Here is a 19,275-nt window from a genome sequence, read left to right as displayed (position 1 = left end):
AACAATCTATACAAAGTTATCTACAACCCCCAAAAATATAGTGACATGAACAATGTAAAAATGCTTGGTAGAGATGTTTAAAATATATGCTTTTACAAAGACAAAAGACTTGTACGCTTTTCCTTTCTTGGAGGTTTCCAAGTACAAATTGGCTAGGTCAATAGAGAGCTGTGGATGGATATATAAGGATTAGCTGGTTACACAAAAGAGGTTATAAAGTGCTTAAGATAAAATGTTTATAAAACCACACTATTCATTTTCACTAGTGGAAAAAAAAAAACATTTATCCACTTGAATTGGTAAAAGTTACCAACCCCATCAAGAATAAAATAAGTACACACTACAGTTAAATGCTTCTTAAAAACGGTAATGAGGAAAGCTTCTGTGAGCCCAATGGTGAAAACACTGGGAAGTGCCAAAACAAGGCCAAGACCTATTCGTCACCGTGTCTGATATCTAATACGCCATTGTCTGCATCTTCTCTCTGTGCATGTGCAATGTGATATCCCATCCTTAGCTGGCAAATAGTTTTTCCAACTATGTCCATTGGTTTGACCACACAAACTCATCTCCTCCATACGCAGACATTCTACTGTACATCCCATTCCAGTATTTCTCCACCCGTCCAAATCCAGCCATTCCTCTTATCACCCCTTGGGCTCACATGATTAAAAACACCCTGAAAACAAAACACTGCATACGTGAGACTGATGGATGAAGTGTTATTACGGGCCTCTCTGATCCTGCAAGAGGGGTAATAACTCGGGCAAAAGGATAACTCATCAATTTGACTTAAGATGGCTGTATGGAGGCTAAAGTCAACCATATCTGTCTAAAACAGGTGTTACACAAGCTCTGTGAGTTACGGGTAAAAGAGCCGTTTGATTCTTAGCATCTTTAAAAACCTTTTTACTTTTTTGGGGGGAGGGTCTATGTCTATGTGGTCCCAGCAGTCGTCACTGCTTCTGAAAGCTCTCCAGGAGGTCCTCCATCTTCTCCATGTTGGCGGAGTCTGATATGGATGCCTGCAATGTGTTCTGTAAGCCGCTCTGCATCTGGAGGTTGGTCTGCATGGGAGTCGGCAGGCTTGTCTCTATGGCTGCCTGTAAACTGGACTGCAGGGCTGTCTGACTGTTTGCCTGCATTGCGTTCTGCAGGTTGGTCTGCATGGCGCTCTCCAAGCTGGACTGCATTTGTGCCTGGAGGTTGGTTTGGAGGGTGTTCTGTAAGCTGCCGTGCAGGCCGGCCTGCATGGGGGGCCCGGTCTGGGCCATGGGCTGGGGCTGGCTCTGGGCCGACAGCGGGGGTCCAGATGATGGGAGCAGCTGGGACGAGTCTGAGGAAGAAGAGAGAAAAAAGGAAATGGAAGGTAATCCTTTTTTTTGGTGCCACTTAACCCATTCAATCCGGGAACGCATCCGTCTCATTTTAGATATCTTTGGCTATTCAAAAATAGCCGATACAAGCTCATAGCGCGGCACCAAGTGCTATGAGCATGTAGATCTGCTATTTTTTGAAAAATATTTTTTAAAGCGAAAATCTTTTACTCCAATATTTGCTTCTGGGGGTCCCTGGAACAAAATATTTTGAGATGGGGGTCCGCAGCCAAATTCATATGTAAAAATGTTTTCTAAATCCTAACAGTATGTTGCTATATCAGTGGTCCTCCAACTTTTCCATGTCAAGGACCACCCAAAATTATATGTATTTGGCTGCGGACCCCCATATGTTGTTCCAGGGACCCCCAGAAGCAAATATTGCAGTTTTACACACACACACACACACTTTTTCAACCTGATCTCCATATATGTCATAATTAATGCTCGAAAGATGGAACTTTGGATAGCTCTGAAATCTACCTACTGATCATCAGCGGGGATTTCAAGCTAATGGAAACTACAGACTCTCTTCCTGGAATATTAGCGCACTAAAATAGACAGTAGCCATGGTTGTTGCAAACAGATAAAAACAGATAAATGTCCGAGTTATCTGAAACACGGGGCAAGTAGGGAGACATGGTACCATAAGATTGATACATCACTTTACTATTTTTATGTTCCTGAGTGTATCTTCACAGCTGTAACAGGATTTTATCACTCCAATCGGAATAAACTGCTGGTTAATTACACGTATTGGAGAGAGTAGAACTATGATTTTAAATATTTATTGCAGGGCCAATAAAGCCAACCTTCTCAAATTGTATGAACACTGAAGAAGTCACACTGCTCTTGTAAAGTACCACAGTGCCATTTAACTTCAATGGTCCACAATAAACAAATATCCCTTTGCACCATACATATTAACTTAACTAAAACACTGATAACCTCTTAACAATTTTATATGGGAGAGTTATTTGTATCAGTGTTTGTAATCGTCTTAGTGGGAAGCCAGCGTAACCATTTCCTCACTGTAACATATGTATGATTACCTGAGTGATAACGTCCTGCAATGGCTGTGAAGATAGACTTGTGTGCATATGAGTCAAACCTTAATGTATATTATTTACATAAGCTGTGCTACTCTAATCCCTCTGTAACAATACACTCAGTTACATTAAAGTAGCATGTATCATTTTGGGGTAATTAATTACACAGGTATTAGAGGCATTTAATCAACAGTGACGAGAACAGAGCAGAAGGATAATAATCTTACCATTCTGAATGCCAAATACAAACAGGCTAGGCGGTCCCTGTGGTGCCACACTCCCACTCACTGTCGTCTGGAAAAGCTGCTCAGGGGGCTGATGGCCAGGGTTGGACACCACACCAACACTGCCCTGTACCACGAACAGGGTTGTACCAGACGGCGTGGCCTGGTTGCCAGACAGAGATGTCTGTGGCAGGAACAGCTCCACTGGTTGGCTGCTTGCGACACTGTTGGAGCCGGGTCCAACCTGCATTGGCTGTTGTCCCTGGAACAGGCTCTGTTGAGGGGGCTCACTGGATGAAGGGTTGCCACCTGCTGAGCTCTGGTCCTGGAAGGACATGGGCTCTGCCGGTTCTGGCTGGGCCATCCCAACTCCTACCGTTACCGCATTGGGTTGAGAGAACAGGAGGGAAGGGGGTTCCTGGGGCCGTGGATCGCTGCTGCCCATGGGGGAAGGGCCTTGGCTTTGGGTACTGAAGAGGAGAGCTGGGGGTAGAGCCTGGGGGTTAAGGTCCGTGGTACAGAGAAGCAGGCCTGTCTGTTGGGTCCGGGGGTGAGGGCTGGCTTGTGAGTGGCTGGGGATGTTCTGGAACAAGGAGCCCTGCTGTCCCAGTGGAAGCTGCTGCGGCTGTTGCTGCTGTGCATTTTGTTGTGGAGACTGTTGCTGGTCCATGGGGGTGCTCTGCTGCTGCATGGGAGAGAGCTGGGCTTGGGACTGGTTCTGGAACATGGAAACAGGATGGGGCTCACTGGCAGATGTCTCCATGGTGGAAAGGAATGCTAGCTGCTGCTGCTGCTGGGGCTGAGGGTTTGGGGAGAGGAACAAGCTGGAGCCTGTAGGCTGTTGCTCTGGGTTGAGATTACCACTGGTCAGAACAGTCAATGTGTTCTGGAGGAGGGCAGCCTGCTGTTGAGAGTTCTGAGTTTCAGCCAGGGGGCGGGGGGACTGGAAAAGCTGTTGTGGGGGAGATGTGTGGGACGGAGGCTGCTGTGGGAAGCTGGTCTGGATGGTGAGCAGCTCCCCAGCCTGCTGGAGGAGAGAGACAGGCTGCTGTGACTGAAGAGAGGAGTGAATCTGAGGCTGGAGCATTTCGGCCTGAAGCTGCTGCTGGAGGTTCTCCAAAACCTGCTGCTCCTGCAGCTGCAAGTTACTCAATGCTTGATTTTGTTGTTGCTGAGGAGAGGAGTGGATCTGGGGCTGGAGCATCTCAGCCTCAAGCTGCTGCTGTAGTTTCTCCAAGACCTGCTGCTCCTGCAGCTGTTGTTGTTGTTGCAGGTTGCTCAATGCTTGATTTTGTTGTTGCTGTTGCTGCAGTTGATGATGTTGTAAATTGTTAAGATCCTGGAGTGAGATGTTGTTGAGGACTTGCTGTTGGTTTTGCTGCTGCTGCAGTTGATGTTGTTGTTGTTGTTGTTGTTGTTGTTGCTGCTGCTGTTGTTGCTGCTGCTGCTGTAAACTGTTAAGCATTTGAGTCTGTTGTTGCTGATCCTGGAGTTGCATGTTGTTGAGAACCTGCTGCTGTTGATTTTGCTGCAGCTGCTGTTGCTGCTGCTGGATGTTCTCCATTATTTGCTGTTGCTGCTGTTGGTCCTGTGGCTGTAGGAGAAGTTGTTGTTGGATCTGTATGTTGCCAAGGACTTGCTGCTGTTGCTGCTGGAGATGTTGTTGCTGTTGGATCTGTTGTTGATGCTGTAGGTTGCCAAGGACTTGTTGTTGTTGCAGCTGATGATGCTGCTGATGCTGCTGCTGGAACTGTTGCTGTATTTGTTGTTGTTGCTGTTGTTGTTGTTGCTGCTGCTGCTGCTGCTGTTGTTGCTGCTGCTGTTGTTGTTGCTGCTGCTGCTGCTGCATTTGCTGCTGTTGCTGCATTTGCTGCTGCTGCATTTGCTGTTGTTGTATTTGTTGTTGCTGTATTTGCTGTTGTTGTATTTGCTGTTGCTGTTGTAATTGTAACTGTTGTTGTGGTATCTCAAGTCTCAAGCTGTTCATGTTTTCTTGAACATGCTGCTGCAGGGACTCAGCAGAGGGCGTTTGGTTGTACAACACAGAATTGAGCTGCTGCTGAGCCACAGCCGCCTCCAACACCTGCTGAAAGGTGTTGCTTCCGGCCTGCAGCTCCCTCACTGCCCTCTCCAGCTGGGCCACTTCTTCCTGGGGAAACAGGGGGACCTGGGCCTGTTGTGGCTGGGGCTGGGAGGGGGAAGCCATCTGGGGCATGGCCACAACCACAACAGCACCACTGGTGTTGGACCTCTCCGGAGTGAGATTGTCTTGGGGGTCTCTGAGGAACTGCTGAGGTACCTCTGGGGGTATAGGCGGGATGGTGGTGTCCCCTGATACAGGGAAGGAGGTTGTAGGGGCTATATCCTGCTTAGGTATTGTGCTGAGGGGTTCTAGGCTAGGGAAAACAGGAGGAGCCTGTGGTAAATCCACATCTTCAGGTTGTAGGGGCATGGGGCTCGGAAAAGACTCTCTCCCTGGGTGAGGACTGGAGCTGAGCTCCAGCGTCTGCTGCACTGAGGCCAGAGGGTCTGGAGATGACTGAGGAGAGACGGAAATAAACATATTACATATTCTAATATATGGAAATACATTTTTAATGGATTCCTCCTTTAACTATGACAAAGATAGTTCCTACCTTGAAGACATCTGTGGGTGGTGGGTTGCTGGATACTTCCATTGGAGTGGCCTCTTGGCGTTTGGTAGGCTGACTGGAGGAATCAGCTGGGTCAGCGGTCATTGTTTTTAACTGGTCATCAAACAGACACGTCTTAACCAAGGAGCCCCCCTCTGTTTTTACAGCCAGGCCAAGTGAGTTATCCCCTGAAGAAAAGACCACAATGTACAAAATATGTGAGCAAAATAGTTGCTGATGAACCTAAGGGCTCGTACACTGGACAACTTTCAAAGTCATAAGATAGTCTCAATATGTCGGCAAGCACCAAAATAGGTCGGCGACAAGATAATCTGGGCTAAAATGTGTGAACGCAGTATAAGTCAAATTCCCTGCTTTACATTTAATAGAGAATACTGTGTGTTGCCTGCAAGCAGATGACCTACATGACCCCTGTACTGACTACTGAAGCTAGTGTGTATACCCGGGTCTGGAGTGTAGGTGAAGGGTTGGGCCTCATGTGATCGTCCAGCATTTGTCATCACAAAGATCCCCACAGAAACAGGAGAGGAGATAGACAGGTTGTGGAATGGAGGGGCCGTCACTATCAAGTGATTCTGGAAAAGACAGCAGACAGATTAGATTGGGTTGTAAAAGGCTGTACCACAAAAGGGAGGGATCAGAGGAGAATCCCATTTTGTAGTACAACCTCAGCCCATGCAAAGCAGCTAATTACAGCTAAACCAGTTTCTACAGCAAAGCGCAGAGGAGTTAAAATATCACATCAGTTTACCTGATGGAAAAGGTCCATGTCGATCTGTGCCTCACCTTGCCAGGAAGTATCATCTGACAAATGAAAGAAAAAGTATTTCTAGGCATCAATCATGAAATTGATTCAGAAAGATACATTACATACAGTACATCCATGGTGATCTCAAGACAGGGTTTACCCCAGGAAAATACTTAAGTCTAGGGGGTAAGTACCGGAGGGGGTGCACGTAGGTGGTAAGTACCGGAGGGGGTGCACGTGAGAGCACATGTTAGGGTTGCACAATATTTATGCCAGATAACTTAGCGATATGATACTAGGCTATCCAATATGACTATGGGTTCACAGTCTTCACACTTGTTATTCTAAGTGTAGCAACAGTGAAAACTAAGCATTCTTCGAAAACAGCATATTACAGGTCAATATTGCTCTTATTTTGAATTCTGCCACCAGAAGTCAAACGCTTACTTTCTTTTGACTTCACGAAGCGCTCTTATTTTCGTATGACTTGATGAACCTGCTTTAGCAATGTTCACAGAAAATCACAGATCACGAATGTCAGTCATGCTGTTCTTAATCTGACCAATGAAAACTGTAAAGCTTTTCATCCAGAAGGCTTTGGTAAGCTGCTTGCTGCATTAAAGTCTTTTCACATGTCATCTAGTAATTAATTTTCAATGAGAGGTGAGCGAGCAGGCCTGTGAAGCTGACAGCCGTGTCTCACGCACACGCTCGTGCCAGGGTTGAATAGTCAACCCTGGCACGTGCAGGTAAAGAGAGGTTGGGTTGAATGAGCTGAACTTGAAACAAGTTATTCAACACTCGGAGGACTGTTTGTGATTGACTGGCTTTAGCTTTACATGCGGTGAGAGCGTCCATATCATTCCGTTCCGCAAAGTTATATCCTGCATGTTCACACATAGTTAACAATATGATAATAATCATTCAGCCCTTGCCAGTGCACGCTCTACTGTGAGGGTGTAGTAGGGCATGTGACTAGTTGGTGTCACACATGATGGAAAACACAACTAACTACATTAGGCCATTGTGGTATAGCTTCCTAACATGTAGTCTCGGCTGTCGGCTCTAACCAATTCAGTATCAGTGGTGAGTAGAGACAGAGGTCTGGGGGAAACCATATGAAATCCCAAGTTGAATACAGTACCTGCAATGTTCTCCTGGAAAATTACTTTGGTTCCTTTGAGGAAGTTCTTCCCGATGATGAAGACCTCCTCACCTCCTTTCACTGAGCAACTGTGCAGGCTCTTCTTCAGAATCTCTGGCACCCCAGCTGGTTGGGCTTGACAGATAAAAGAAATGATAAGAGTAAAACATTTTGCTCCAAAATAATATCCTGCCTAAAAGCATGCAAGTCTATCTTGTATTGTATCTTGTTTGCTAAGCTGGCATGTACCAATCAAAACCAAGAATGATATTCCGACTGCCACTCACTGCAGAGAATGGGCGACGAGGGCATCTGTAGAGTGAGGGCTGATCCGTCAGGTTGGGTGATGTTGACTCTGAAGGCCAGCCTGGCACGTGTGCTCTTCTTCTTGGAGCCGGCCACACCAATACGGGCCTCTACGTCTGCATTGCGTAGCTTCAGGATCCCCACGCAGTCCACACTGTGGAAAGAGAGTAATCACTTAACATTGGACACCGTTGTTCGTTTGGTTTCAGTAGTGGTTTCAGTAGTGGATAAAGGCTGACACTGAATTCACACCAGCAGCAGCGACCGAATGTCCGTAGTGCGGACATTCTCAAAATGGCCGTGTCCGAGGTACTGTATGAGTGACAGTGACACCCTTGTAAATAAGCGAGCTGTAGTTCAGAAAGAATGTGCAAAAGTTGGGGTGGGGGAGTGGGGGTTATAAATGCTAAGTAAACTTCTGTATAAGTAAAGACAAAGACGTATATATCAAGTACACTTATCTACTGTATGCTATGTACGTTTGTACACAATGGGTTTTTAAGAGGGCTAGAGTGTCTTAACCTATTCTTAACCTTTATCTTATTTTCCTTATTATTTTATTTTTCTCATTACAATCCAGTATTATTCGTATTATTTTGTATTGCCGTTGTTGCAGTCTTGCAGACCATGTCACACCAACATTTCACTGCTTGTACCTGTAGGAGTGAGTGAGTGAGTGACAGACAATTAAACCCTTCTTGGTTCTTAATTCTCTCTTCCTGTTATTCTCCAGCATTCTGAGCTGTATTCACCTGTTTCCTAGGCTGTGTTTTCCACTTCCTGTCGATTTGATCCAATGATATCCAATGAAACTGGTCAGATGACCAATGATATCCAATGAAATCGACAGGAAGTGGAAAACACACAGCCTAGGAAACAGGTGAATAGCACGATGGAAAGAACACAGCCCTGGTACAGTTTTATCTTGACCTCCACCTATTGTTTGTATTTTAAAGGTGTTTCTGCACTTGCTGAGTTGACTTTTGGATCTCTCCACCTGCTCCTCCATCTTATCTGACAGTGCTGCCCAGGTATATACATTCTTCACTGGTAGGTAGGTGTTTTTCTTCTCCCTGTATTGGTGGGGGGTATGTGTGTTCAGGCAAAAAGAGATTGTGCATCCAGGTGCTGGACAAACGGTGAAAAACAATAAAGTCTGGTTGGTCTTAGTCTGCACACTCAGTGTGTGTTCAGGGTCATCACTTCTGTCCTCTTCAGGCTGATTTGAAGGCAAAAGATGTTGAGACAGGATGTTTTTTCCTGCATATGGTGGTGGTACTGTATGGAAGACCAGTGCCAAGTCAACTGCAAAGTCAAAATCCTTTAGTGTTGAGAAAAGCAGCCATCAGATGCCTCTGGGCTTGTCTTTAGTTGTTCTTCACATCATCCTGTCTACTCTATGACCATGTTGAAAAGTAGTGCCGACATCTCACACAACCTTGCCTCACTCCTGTCTTGACTCAAGACCACACATTTCTGTGGGCAGGGTAACAGTGTGCATAGTTGAGAAGTCATTGCCAGATGACCTCAGTAACCTAAACAATGGCTTGAGATAAGCTTTCAAATGCAACAAGTCTCATGTTTCCATGATGAATAGTTCTGTACCACGAAGAGTTAATCAATAATTGACCTTCTTGACCCTGACCATGAAACTGTACCATACGCCAGATAGAGTTAGAGCTCCATTATATAACGTTTCATGGTGATTTGATGTTGATACAGTGTATTGAGTCATGTGGACAGAGTGATATACATACATACTGTACATCAAACACAGCCAAATACATGATACACAGCTTCACAATAGTTTTGCAATTGCTTTGTGGCTCAACTAATAATTAGGAACATGTTGAATTAACAGTGGAGAAAAATAATATCCCTTACGCAAGTGTCATGTCAGTGCTGGGCTCCAGGGGGATCTCTATGACCGTTGTACCCTCTATGTCCACTTCCTTGCAGGCGGTGGTGTTGCGTCCAGTCACCCTGCAGGCCTGGTAGAAACCATGAGGTTTTACTCTGCCCGCGTCGTTGGCTACAAACACCTGCAGCACCACTGGCTCATTCACACCCTCCAACTGGGGATGATAAAGACAAAAAACAGAATTCATGAGATGTGAACAACTCCAAATAAGATGAAAATCCACGTTAGCAAGTATTAGACTTGTAATGAAGAGAATTAAGTTATTGGCTCAGTTCCAACTTGGCTGTAATAAGTCTTTAGTCCCTAGTAGTCACAGGGAAGTCTAGTCCATTTCCACTAGCATAGGGGTTGGTCTTTATATACAAACAACCTCCCATTTCTTTCACAATCCTGGTTGGGTAAATGTTTCTACCAGACTCTACTGCACCCCTTGAACAGCTTTAACAAAGTACAGAGTAGGGCTCTGGGTAGTGCGAATATCATGTAGTAGATAGCACAAGCACAGTGAAGAGACAGCAAAGCACCAAGACTGCGATTATGTGGTCAGACCATTTAGTAGTTCAGCCCCCAAAGCACCCCATGTGATATTATCCGTGATATTATCCTCCTGTTATGAAGCAGCTGTTATAATTTATTCATCCAACCTTGACAGTGGGGAAGCCCTGCTGTGTTCGGTCTTTGACAGACCCTCGGCTGCCCTCCGTCAGGTAGCGAGCCCTGTGTTGGGTCTCTGGCTGGACGAGGATCTTCAGCTCTTTTCCATCACTCTTGTGGGGATACTGACCTGACAGCAAGCCACCCTTGATCAGTGTCCCTGTCTCCAGAGAGCTGCATGGCAAAACATATCACATGACGGCATTGGGATGGTTTCCACAAATTCAATTATATAAAAATGAAATCAAGTTAAAATGAGCTAAAATTATCCCAGGACAGGGCAAGGCTATGTGAGTTGCAAGGATGAAACAATGTGCATAATTGAAGGGCAACCCACCTGGGCTTTGGGCTGGCCTTGTCTGGGCCCAGCTGGGACAGGACAAAGTGAGGGGCTTTGGCACTGTCGGCATCAAACACGTCCATGCTGTCCTCTGGAGGAGCAGGCTTGGGTCCTGGCCGCTGGCGAGGGGTGCGTTTTCTCGACTTGCGTGGGACCTCTGTGTTGTCGTTGTAAGAGCTGGTGCTGATCAAGCTGAAGTTGGAGGTGGAGTCATCAGCCCACATGCTGCTGCTGTGCTCAGAGTCTGGGCCTGGCGGCCCGCTAGGTGCCGCCGGCTCCTCTTGGCAAGACATCTGGCTATCATCAAACAGGTCCTCTGGGGGAGGGGAGATACTCAACACAGGCCTCCGCTTGGATGGGGTGCTCTGGGGCTGCTGCTGGACTCCTAGCCCTTGTGCCACTCCTGGACCTAGGTCTCCCGCTCCACTCTTGCCTCTGCCTGGGGCAGACAGACCACCGTCCACACCCGGAATCTCCGAGGTTCCCACTCCATCCCCTCCACTGGCGTGGAGATGCTGGGAGGCCTGGAGATGGTCTGAGGCTGAGGTAGAAGGGGCCGTGGAGGGGCCAGAGCAAGGTGCTCCCATGGCCAGGGAGGAGGAGGCAGGACTGGAAGTGGAAGAGGTGGCATCTGTAGTGCATACAAATGACACAGTTAGTACATATGTCCAGCACCGAGCAGGCTAGCAGTCCCATTCAAGCAGCTGAATTTGTGCATGATTTGTCCAGATTTCCCCTCTTCCCAACTCTAAATTCAATGGCCTTCAGTGTGTTATATGCTCTCACTATGCATGCGAGAGTTCTCGAGCATTGATCAAATATGCTGAAGTTAAAGTTGAGAAGGGTGTATAGGGCCCCACATTGTTTTGATTCCTACAACACTACAATTCACCTCAATTAAAAACCAATGTGACAAAACTGACATGCTTTGTTTACAAAAAACAAAAGCAAGCTAAAAATTGTTACATACACATTGCCTGAAAGAAAAATAACAATAATCTGGTTAAACTTTGTTGTACAACCAAATTTGCAAGCTAGCAATGTGGCGCCAAATTAAATTTGCTGGGGGGTAACAGTAGTTTGTGCAATGTGCATTCAGTAGTAGTACACAATAGTTTGCGCATGCCAATTGGAGGATTTGGTTGGGACTGAGCGTAGCCATGGAGACAGAATAAACAAGCCTCTGACCTATGGAGCAGTGAACTGCAGACCATTTTATATGCAGACACTCCCTGCCTCAGAGGGAACTTCCTGCAATAAAAACGAGACAGCCAATGAGCAACAAGAGAGCTGATCATTCAAGATTCAACTTCTGTCAATCAGTAAATTGGACGAGTTAAAAAAGGGAGAACTTCTGTAGTTGATCATTTCTAGACACTTCGAAGCCATAGTATTTGGTTAAATATGATGTCAAGGTCAAGGACATTACAGTTGTCATGCTTTTGATCAGCAGTGCTTAGGGCCAGCTGGTGTCAGTCAGGAAAAGATAGCGTTAACAAAAAGCGCTCTCCAGCTTGACTGTTGACCAGTTAGTTTTCTCTCTAGAAGGTAAATACAAGGATCCTTGACAACCATTCATGTTGGCTGTCATTAACCATGATCTAAGATCAGATGATGCTTTTTTCCCCTAGACATAGTTTGAAAGATGGTCTGTCAATGACTAGGTGCAACTTCCGTTTGCATTGATGAAAGACAGAACCGGCATTACAGAGAAATCAGTCAGTTCCTTTGAAGGATGGAAGTGGAAGTACCTCAGCAGCAACACTTTAGTTTCAAATTCCGAAATGTCTTATCTGATTGCCCTGCGAGACACATTTTCCTGCCAGCCACTTAAAAGCGAAGCCTAAATATAGGCTCATCTGATGACAGCCCAGACAGATGTGATAATGTAGAGAACCTCACTGCCGTTCCAACAAGAGGTATGATTCATCATCTGCCGACAACAAATAAATAATAATGCAGTTCCTTAAAGACTTCTAAAGGCTATTCTAGTAAGTGGTGGATGTATAGACTGACTGTTTAATAATCGCTTTCAACGTGGTGTCCCTATTTTGGGCATAGGCAACATTTTTTTTTTTTTTTTACACGACTTGGATCAGCACCACAGCGTAGACCTAAGTAATATCTGAGACGACTGTGTTGCATGATCTTGCCCTGAACGCACCAGCTGATGCATATCACCTACAATCAGTAATTAATAGACGGGTAGGGTGAAGGAAGTTGCCCCTAGACACTGATGAGACGCCATATTAAGTGTGTCCCCCCCCTCCCTCCCTACTGGTTTAGGGGAAGGGCGTGGTGGCAGGCCATGGACAAACTTATCCCAGATCATGGCGTTAGTGTGGAGGGGAGGCAGCTCACCTGAGGCCAGGGCAGCAGAGGGGGGCGGCCCCGCCTCTCCCCCACTCTTCTGGCTCATGGTGGGCGCGTCTGTCTGAGAGGACGAGGGCTGGAGCTGAAGCTCTTTGGGGAGGAGGTCATACACTGACTCTGCCACGACAGAGGAACAGGAGAAAATGACATTAATTGAGTGTTAAAAAAATAAAATAAAAAAACGCGCACACACACACACACACACACACACACACACACACACACACACTAGAGTTGTCCACTCCACTTACAAGGCACATTGTTGTGATGAATGAGGCTGAGATATATCCCCCACATATGCGCTTGAGTAAAATAAAACCTGTGTGTGTGTGTGTGTGTGGAGGGGGGGGGGGGGTTGGGGGGTTGTGCATGTCTTGATCTTTGATGGGAGCAGGATTCCCAGTACACTACTACCAAACACCACCGCTATGCTGTAACAGACCACCGTGGATTGTGGATAAACAGAGCATTAAGTAGTCTGGTTGCTAAGAAACACCGGTCCCATCGACACCCTGACATGGATATTTCAGCTGTGGCTCTGTGGCATCCAGCGTGTGCAGCAGTCATCTGATCCAGTGTGACTTAGCACCAGCAGAACCGCGACATTGACAGACACACGATCTCACGGCTTCTGTGACGTCAGCAGGGCTGTGCGGGGGAGAGAGGGGACCACACAAACTCACCCACCACAGACCGCACAAAGACCTACACTGTGTACAAGACCAGCGGAGAACACCGTAGGAGGGGTGAAACAGCTAAAACACTGCGATGCAAGGCCAGGCCACGGTCTTGCTGCGAGTGTACAGGTTGCTTGGTGTGAAACCAGGCCGACCAGAACAATCAGACTGTTTTCAAAACGTCTCAATACAGGGGGCTAAACAAAGATCTCTATCAAACCGTGCTGACTTAGCCAACTTGGCCCATATCATAACCTTTTATGTGGCGTCTGGGGGGGTAGGGGCTGTGTGAGTGTGCAACATGTCTGCCAAGATCACCCTCCGTCTGTTCACTGTGCCTTGTCTATCCATGTGGAGAAAATGAGTCTTTGTGCGTGGAACGTGTTAGTGTTGCCTGAGAACCCAACATGACCTCAGTCCTGCTTCAGACTCTCCCTCTCTCAAATCGCTGACCACTCGTTATCTGTCACACTGCCCAGAGGGCACCTGCTCCACTTAGGCCCTAGACGTGTTTTCATTACACCGCATTCTAACTCTCTCTACTGTCTGCCGCTTGCACGCTGTCACTTCCTGCTCAGTGGTAGAGCCATTTGACTAGATGGAAACTAGAATATTCTGTGTGGCTTATGCTAAAATTTGCATAAAGTAATCCAGGAAAACAAGTATTCTTAAAGCTAGTTGTTTTTCCCCCCATCCAAAAAGGAAGACAAATGATGACCAAGATAGAAAGCCGTTAAGACTTTATATAGCCCTGTTTCGGTCAAATTGTCTTATTTCTATCAGAAGGATACACCGTTGACGAGACTTTGTCTATTAAGCTATGAATCTTATAATAATAGTGGGGCAGTATCCAAGACATTAACAATTTTCTTTAAAAACAAAGGCACACATTCTTTTACTGTTTTTGTATTTGCTCTTTAAGAGCAAATTACCTTTTAATCCTCTGTGTGTAAAAGGTCAAAAGATCTGACACCACAAAGTCTGCCTCCCACCAAATGTCAATGGTGAAGCTTAAGAACAATCTGCTTGATACGGTCTCCATTATCTTGCTTCTAGTTTTACCATACTTTTTTTAATGATCACAAATATTGATTTAACTATTCTTGGTTACATTGAATAAGTCATTTCAGTTACAGTGTGGATTTTCACTTGAAACCTTAAAGTGATATGTTTTTGTAGAGAATAGATGCGTAAATGGTTCAGGTTCACGTCCAAATAAATGAGCACAGATGTGACTAAGGATGAGCTTTTGGGCAATTGTTTGGTAAACGTGCACACTGAGTGTTCATGGTTATCTTCAGTTAACTTTAGCATGATGTAGGCCATATATTTAAACAAATTAACATGGCAGTGCACATCACAAGCCTTGGACACATGTAGCGCAACTGACGTCAGTGCTTGAACGCAGCGAACGAGGCCATCCATCTCATTACAGACAGAGCCCACAAGGTGAACTGGGTCCAAATATAGTATTTTTTTATTTTGGTTTCCTAGTCGTCTCTTTATCAACAATTAGGCCTATATACAATAATAATGTTTCAATCAACAGTTATACAAGTTTATTTAAGAAGAATTATGCTTAATAACGTATAGTGATATATTTTCATGCACATGTGTACCCGCCCCATCTCTAATGTGACTTTGACAATGGTGCAGGGACAGACTGACAATGTAGAGAACATAGTACATACTGACGCATACAAGACAACAAGACCTCACACAGGGTTCAGTGTATGATGGATAGAAGCCTATATACACATCATTTGATTCTACTGACTGTATGGCCTATATTTGAGGGCCTCAGTCCCTTGACTGAAATGTAACAAAGTGAAAGTTTAACTTATCAAAGTAACCATATATGAATATCAAAGAATGACAAGGTTCCTATAATTATGTACTAGGGCTGGGCAATATGGACAAAATTAAATACCAATTATTTATCAATATTGTGATGATATTATGGGGATGACTATTGGTGCTTTCACAATTTTAGACAATGCTATTTATGATAAATAAATCATCAGCTATGTCTATATAATAACTAATTTGGCAAAGGCAAATAATAGAACAGAACAGTCAATTCACTGAGATGCAGCCTTTATAACCAGGAAAAGTCAACACTTTTGCCATATGATACCCAAGATCCCTGAAGATATTGACTCTCATGTCACAATATTTATCAATATAATAATATCGATATATTGCCCAGCCCTAATGTGTAACGCCTATTTGCTGCAACAAAACTCAGAAGGCCATTTTAATAGCCGCATGTCCACCGCATTGTAACCTTGTCAGAACCCACTAGTTGAGAAACACTGACTTAGTCTATACTTAGAACAATTCAATTACCTCACCACATAGTTATGCATGGCTCACATTACACATGTCTAACAGTTTTGCCAAGCAGCAAGCCCCCCGGTACAATTTCATTCTTTGCAGCTGGCCCACTGCTTTGATGGGGATGACAGATGAATAGACAATTCACTGGGATACATTTTTGTTACAACTAAAAAAAAAATATGAATGCGAAGAATGTATCTCAGTCCCCAACAATGGCTGGCTTGAATACTCAGATTGCTGAACACATATGATACGCTCGAGGCCGAGTGCAGACAAAGAGCTGCTCAGTACACTCAAACCTCAAAGACTGTAATTTTTGGCGATTAACAACATCTCAGTTTCCCTTGAAACTGTCACAATGGAACAGTATTAGCAAACCTCATCATCACCACTTTCACTTCTGCACTGCTCCACTTATGCAGTTGGAATGTTTTAACCTTCTTATGCTTAGCCAAAGATCACAACTGAGAACCTGGAAACCTAGATCACACATACTGTATGTAGGCTCAGTCGTACTCTGTAACTGCCAAACTGGTTCATGGACACTGTGCTTGCTTACTGTAAATACTGAGCAACAGACACAATAGACAGATGAGGAAGCACATTGATAGCGATACACAACCAAAAACAATCATGCCTTTGTGGCTCCAACTTTTTGTTGAATATGTATATTAGCAGCAGAACTACATGGAACTTGGCTGTTGTCCTGTCTCGGTCACTTCAAGCCTGATATAGATGAGGCGTCCCACTAAGATATGTTTGATGAGCGATTCAGCTCTCCCCTCCCCCGACACACACACACACACCCAATTACTGAGATATAAATAAACAGTCATCATGTGATACAGTGTGGGACCATATGGCAAGCTCCACTGAGCATTGCAGGGTCATAGAACAATGTTTAATGCTGGCTCATTAGCACCCCATATTTAACATGGAGACAGATGTAGGGACCATGAGATCAGGCGGCAGGTAAAAGCTGAATCAGACATCTGGGTGTTGTATGTGTGTGTACTACTGATCAACCACTAGTTGGGAGTCAACATGTAGGCTAGAAAAGCTTGGAGGATAAGGAACACAGCCGAAATAAATAGCACAAGACTCGGTCGAGTCTTGTGCTATTCCCTAGTTCGTTTGTTCCCTACAAAAAAAAGTAACATGCAGAAATCTACTCAAATTAGTTTACTGCCCCATTGCACCACCCAGGGCCTAGACATGAGCAAGTCACATATAATATTCACATGCGAAGGTAAAAGGTGAATGCAAAAGGTATCGGCAGTATCATCTTGAACTTGACTAGGCAAGGACAGGGCTGTCACAGCCACATGGGGACAGTGAAGAGTGTTCATTGGAATTTCTATCCCTAGTGTAGTGTTGTTTTGAATTGAGTGAATCAGTTCACACATAGCTGACCATATCAATGGCATTGGCCATTTTGAACTAGACATTAGTACATCAACGATTATATTATTACCTGATAATTAACTTAAAATATGATTGACACCTGTCCAGAGTGCCTTCATTTTCAGTGACATCAACTGCTATACACCCATTCAGTTATACGCAAGCCACTACAGTTTCTATCTTCAATGTTGGGATATGGACAGAACTAGAAATCTGAAAGAGCAAGGTAGTTTGAACCCCAAAAAACATCAGGATCACTTGCTGTGGGACACCTCATTATTACAGCAAGTCCATGTGCAATAACTAAACAAATTTGAAAAGTAGAGCATGCTCATCCTCCAACTCTGGTAATCGGGTGCAGGAAACAAACAGAAGATCAGCAATCAAATATAATAGACTTGCTCCCACTATGTTTATATTGCAAGATTAACAGAAACATCTTGTGTATAAATGTATGCATTTATAACTATAAGAGTGTACAAATGTAATCAATACAGGTCCATCCTTTAGTTACATCTGTACACACTCAGAGTTAAATGATCTAATCTAGCAATAAACATAGTGAGAGCAAGTAACAGACCACACACAGCCCCCACGAGGACTGAAGTAATGAGCCATGGCTCATAGAAGTTCTAGCCTAAAGAGCCCCCCAGGTAGTGCATGTATCTATGGCATCTATGGCTTGTGATGATCACAGTCCAACACTAGCCATTATTACTGATCAAAACAATCCCAGAACAGATCCTCTAGTCTAGATCAGTGGTTCTCAAAGTGGATTCCAGGGACTCTCTGGGTTCGTTTAGGGGGGTCTATGTCGACCCTTACAAGCATGCAACTCTGACAGTATGCAAATGCACATACAAATGCATTTGTATACTGTCAGAGACAGTTAAGGGGAGACCTTGAAATGTATACGTTTGAAATCCATTGCTCTTCTAGAGACCCAAGCCTGCTTCTACGACCAAGACAACCAGCCCCATGCACGATGCATGCTACCAATTGCTAGCCAACAGTAGCCAGTACAGCTAACATGTACCTAGCTAAGTTGGTTAGCCATACTGGGCTGACTTGGCTGTGGCAGCCAGTCAAGGAAAAGGAATGCTAACCAACGTTAGCTCGCAGCTAAAGTGTGAGCCATAGATTGACATTCACCTCAGTTCTAGGGTACAAAACGGGTTAGTGTAGTCATCGACACGCAGATTTCCAACCTGTAAAGCATCCTCTTACCTTTAGAGTACAGGGATTTGGGGGAATTTAGGTCGAGATCCGAGCTAAGGAGGGATATAAAATCAGAGGGCATCGCAACGCTTCATCGAGGGGAGGGGAAGCGGACACCCTCTTCTTTGGATCACAAACCCAGCCAGGAGCTGCTTGCTTCTGGTGGTGGTCGCCACTTTTACACACGGAATAATGTCGTTCAAAGCGAGACACTATAGTGCAGCGTCCAAGGAAAGGTCAATGCGATTAACAGGACTAAGCCCTTTCAGTGTCTAAAACAACCGTTTATTGTCATTCACGCCTCAGGTTTAGTGTGTCTTTGAGGAGAGACACATTAGCTGCTACGTTGTGTGTGTGTGTGTGTGTGTCCAACACACATTCATACACACAACACACTCGCTCGCTCGCTGCCATCCTGGCCCCTCCCCCTTCTCATGCCAGTCGCCATGCACCCTATGTATGTGTAGGTGTCATGTTAAAAAGTATCAATGATCAGTGGTGTAAAAAGTAATCACATTGTTTAAGTGAAAGTATCAATACTGCCATGTAGAAATACTCTGCTACAATTAAAAGTCCTGTATTCAAAATGTACTTGAGTAAAAGTACAAAAGTATTGGCATCAAAATATACTTAAAGTAGTAGGCCTACCAAAAGTAAAAGTAGTCATTGTGCAGAATGTCCCATTTCACAAGTGCAAAATGTTTAAACATCTTTTGAAAATAGCCAATCTACAAGCTCACAATGCATCGCATCGCGACGCACTGTGAGCTTGTAGATTGGCTATTTTCAAATGACCGAAATATATATACTGTACGGCTGAAGTGGTTAATATGTTCTGTATTCTGTA

At 44.8% G+C, this 19,275-nt stretch overlaps 1 protein-coding gene across 4 annotated transcripts; it reads right to left on the bottom strand.

Moving 5' to 3' along the window:
- Positions 1 to 189: 189 nt before the first annotated feature.
- Positions 190 to 18,772, bottom strand: nfat5a (nuclear factor of activated T cells 5a). 4 transcript variants are annotated; one of them, XM_080437945.1, is made up of 12 exons: positions 18,438 to 18,772; positions 12,778 to 12,906; positions 10,414 to 11,047; positions 10,067 to 10,250; positions 9,386 to 9,576; positions 7,483 to 7,655; positions 7,196 to 7,330; positions 6,055 to 6,107; positions 5,746 to 5,878; positions 5,286 to 5,470; positions 2,653 to 5,188; positions 190 to 1,336 (listed from the first exon to the last, which is right to left on the bottom strand). In XM_080437945.1, the coding sequence occupies exons 1-12, from the start codon at positions 18,508 to 18,510 to the stop codon at positions 957 to 959; spliced, it is 4,806 nt and encodes a 1,601-aa protein (XP_080294071.1). In that variant the 5' UTR covers positions 18,511 to 18,772; the 3' UTR covers positions 190 to 956. The 4 variants fall into 4 exon arrangements, with proteins under 4 accessions (XP_080294071.1, XP_080294073.1, XP_080294072.1 ...); XM_080437947.1 differs by lacking the exon at positions 18,438 to 18,772 and adding an exon at positions 13,041 to 15,422; XM_080437946.1 differs by lacking the exon at positions 12,778 to 12,906.
- Positions 18,773 to 19,275: the final 503 nt, after the last annotated feature.

Source organism: Gymnoscopelus braueri (genome assembly GCF_963280865.1).
Source record: "Gymnoscopelus braueri genome assembly, chromosome: 9".
Lineage (NCBI taxonomy): Eukaryota > Metazoa > Chordata > Actinopteri > Myctophiformes > Myctophidae > Gymnoscopelus > Gymnoscopelus braueri.
The sequence above is the reverse complement of the archived record's forward strand: the minus strand, read 5'-3'. Positions and strand labels throughout refer to the sequence as shown.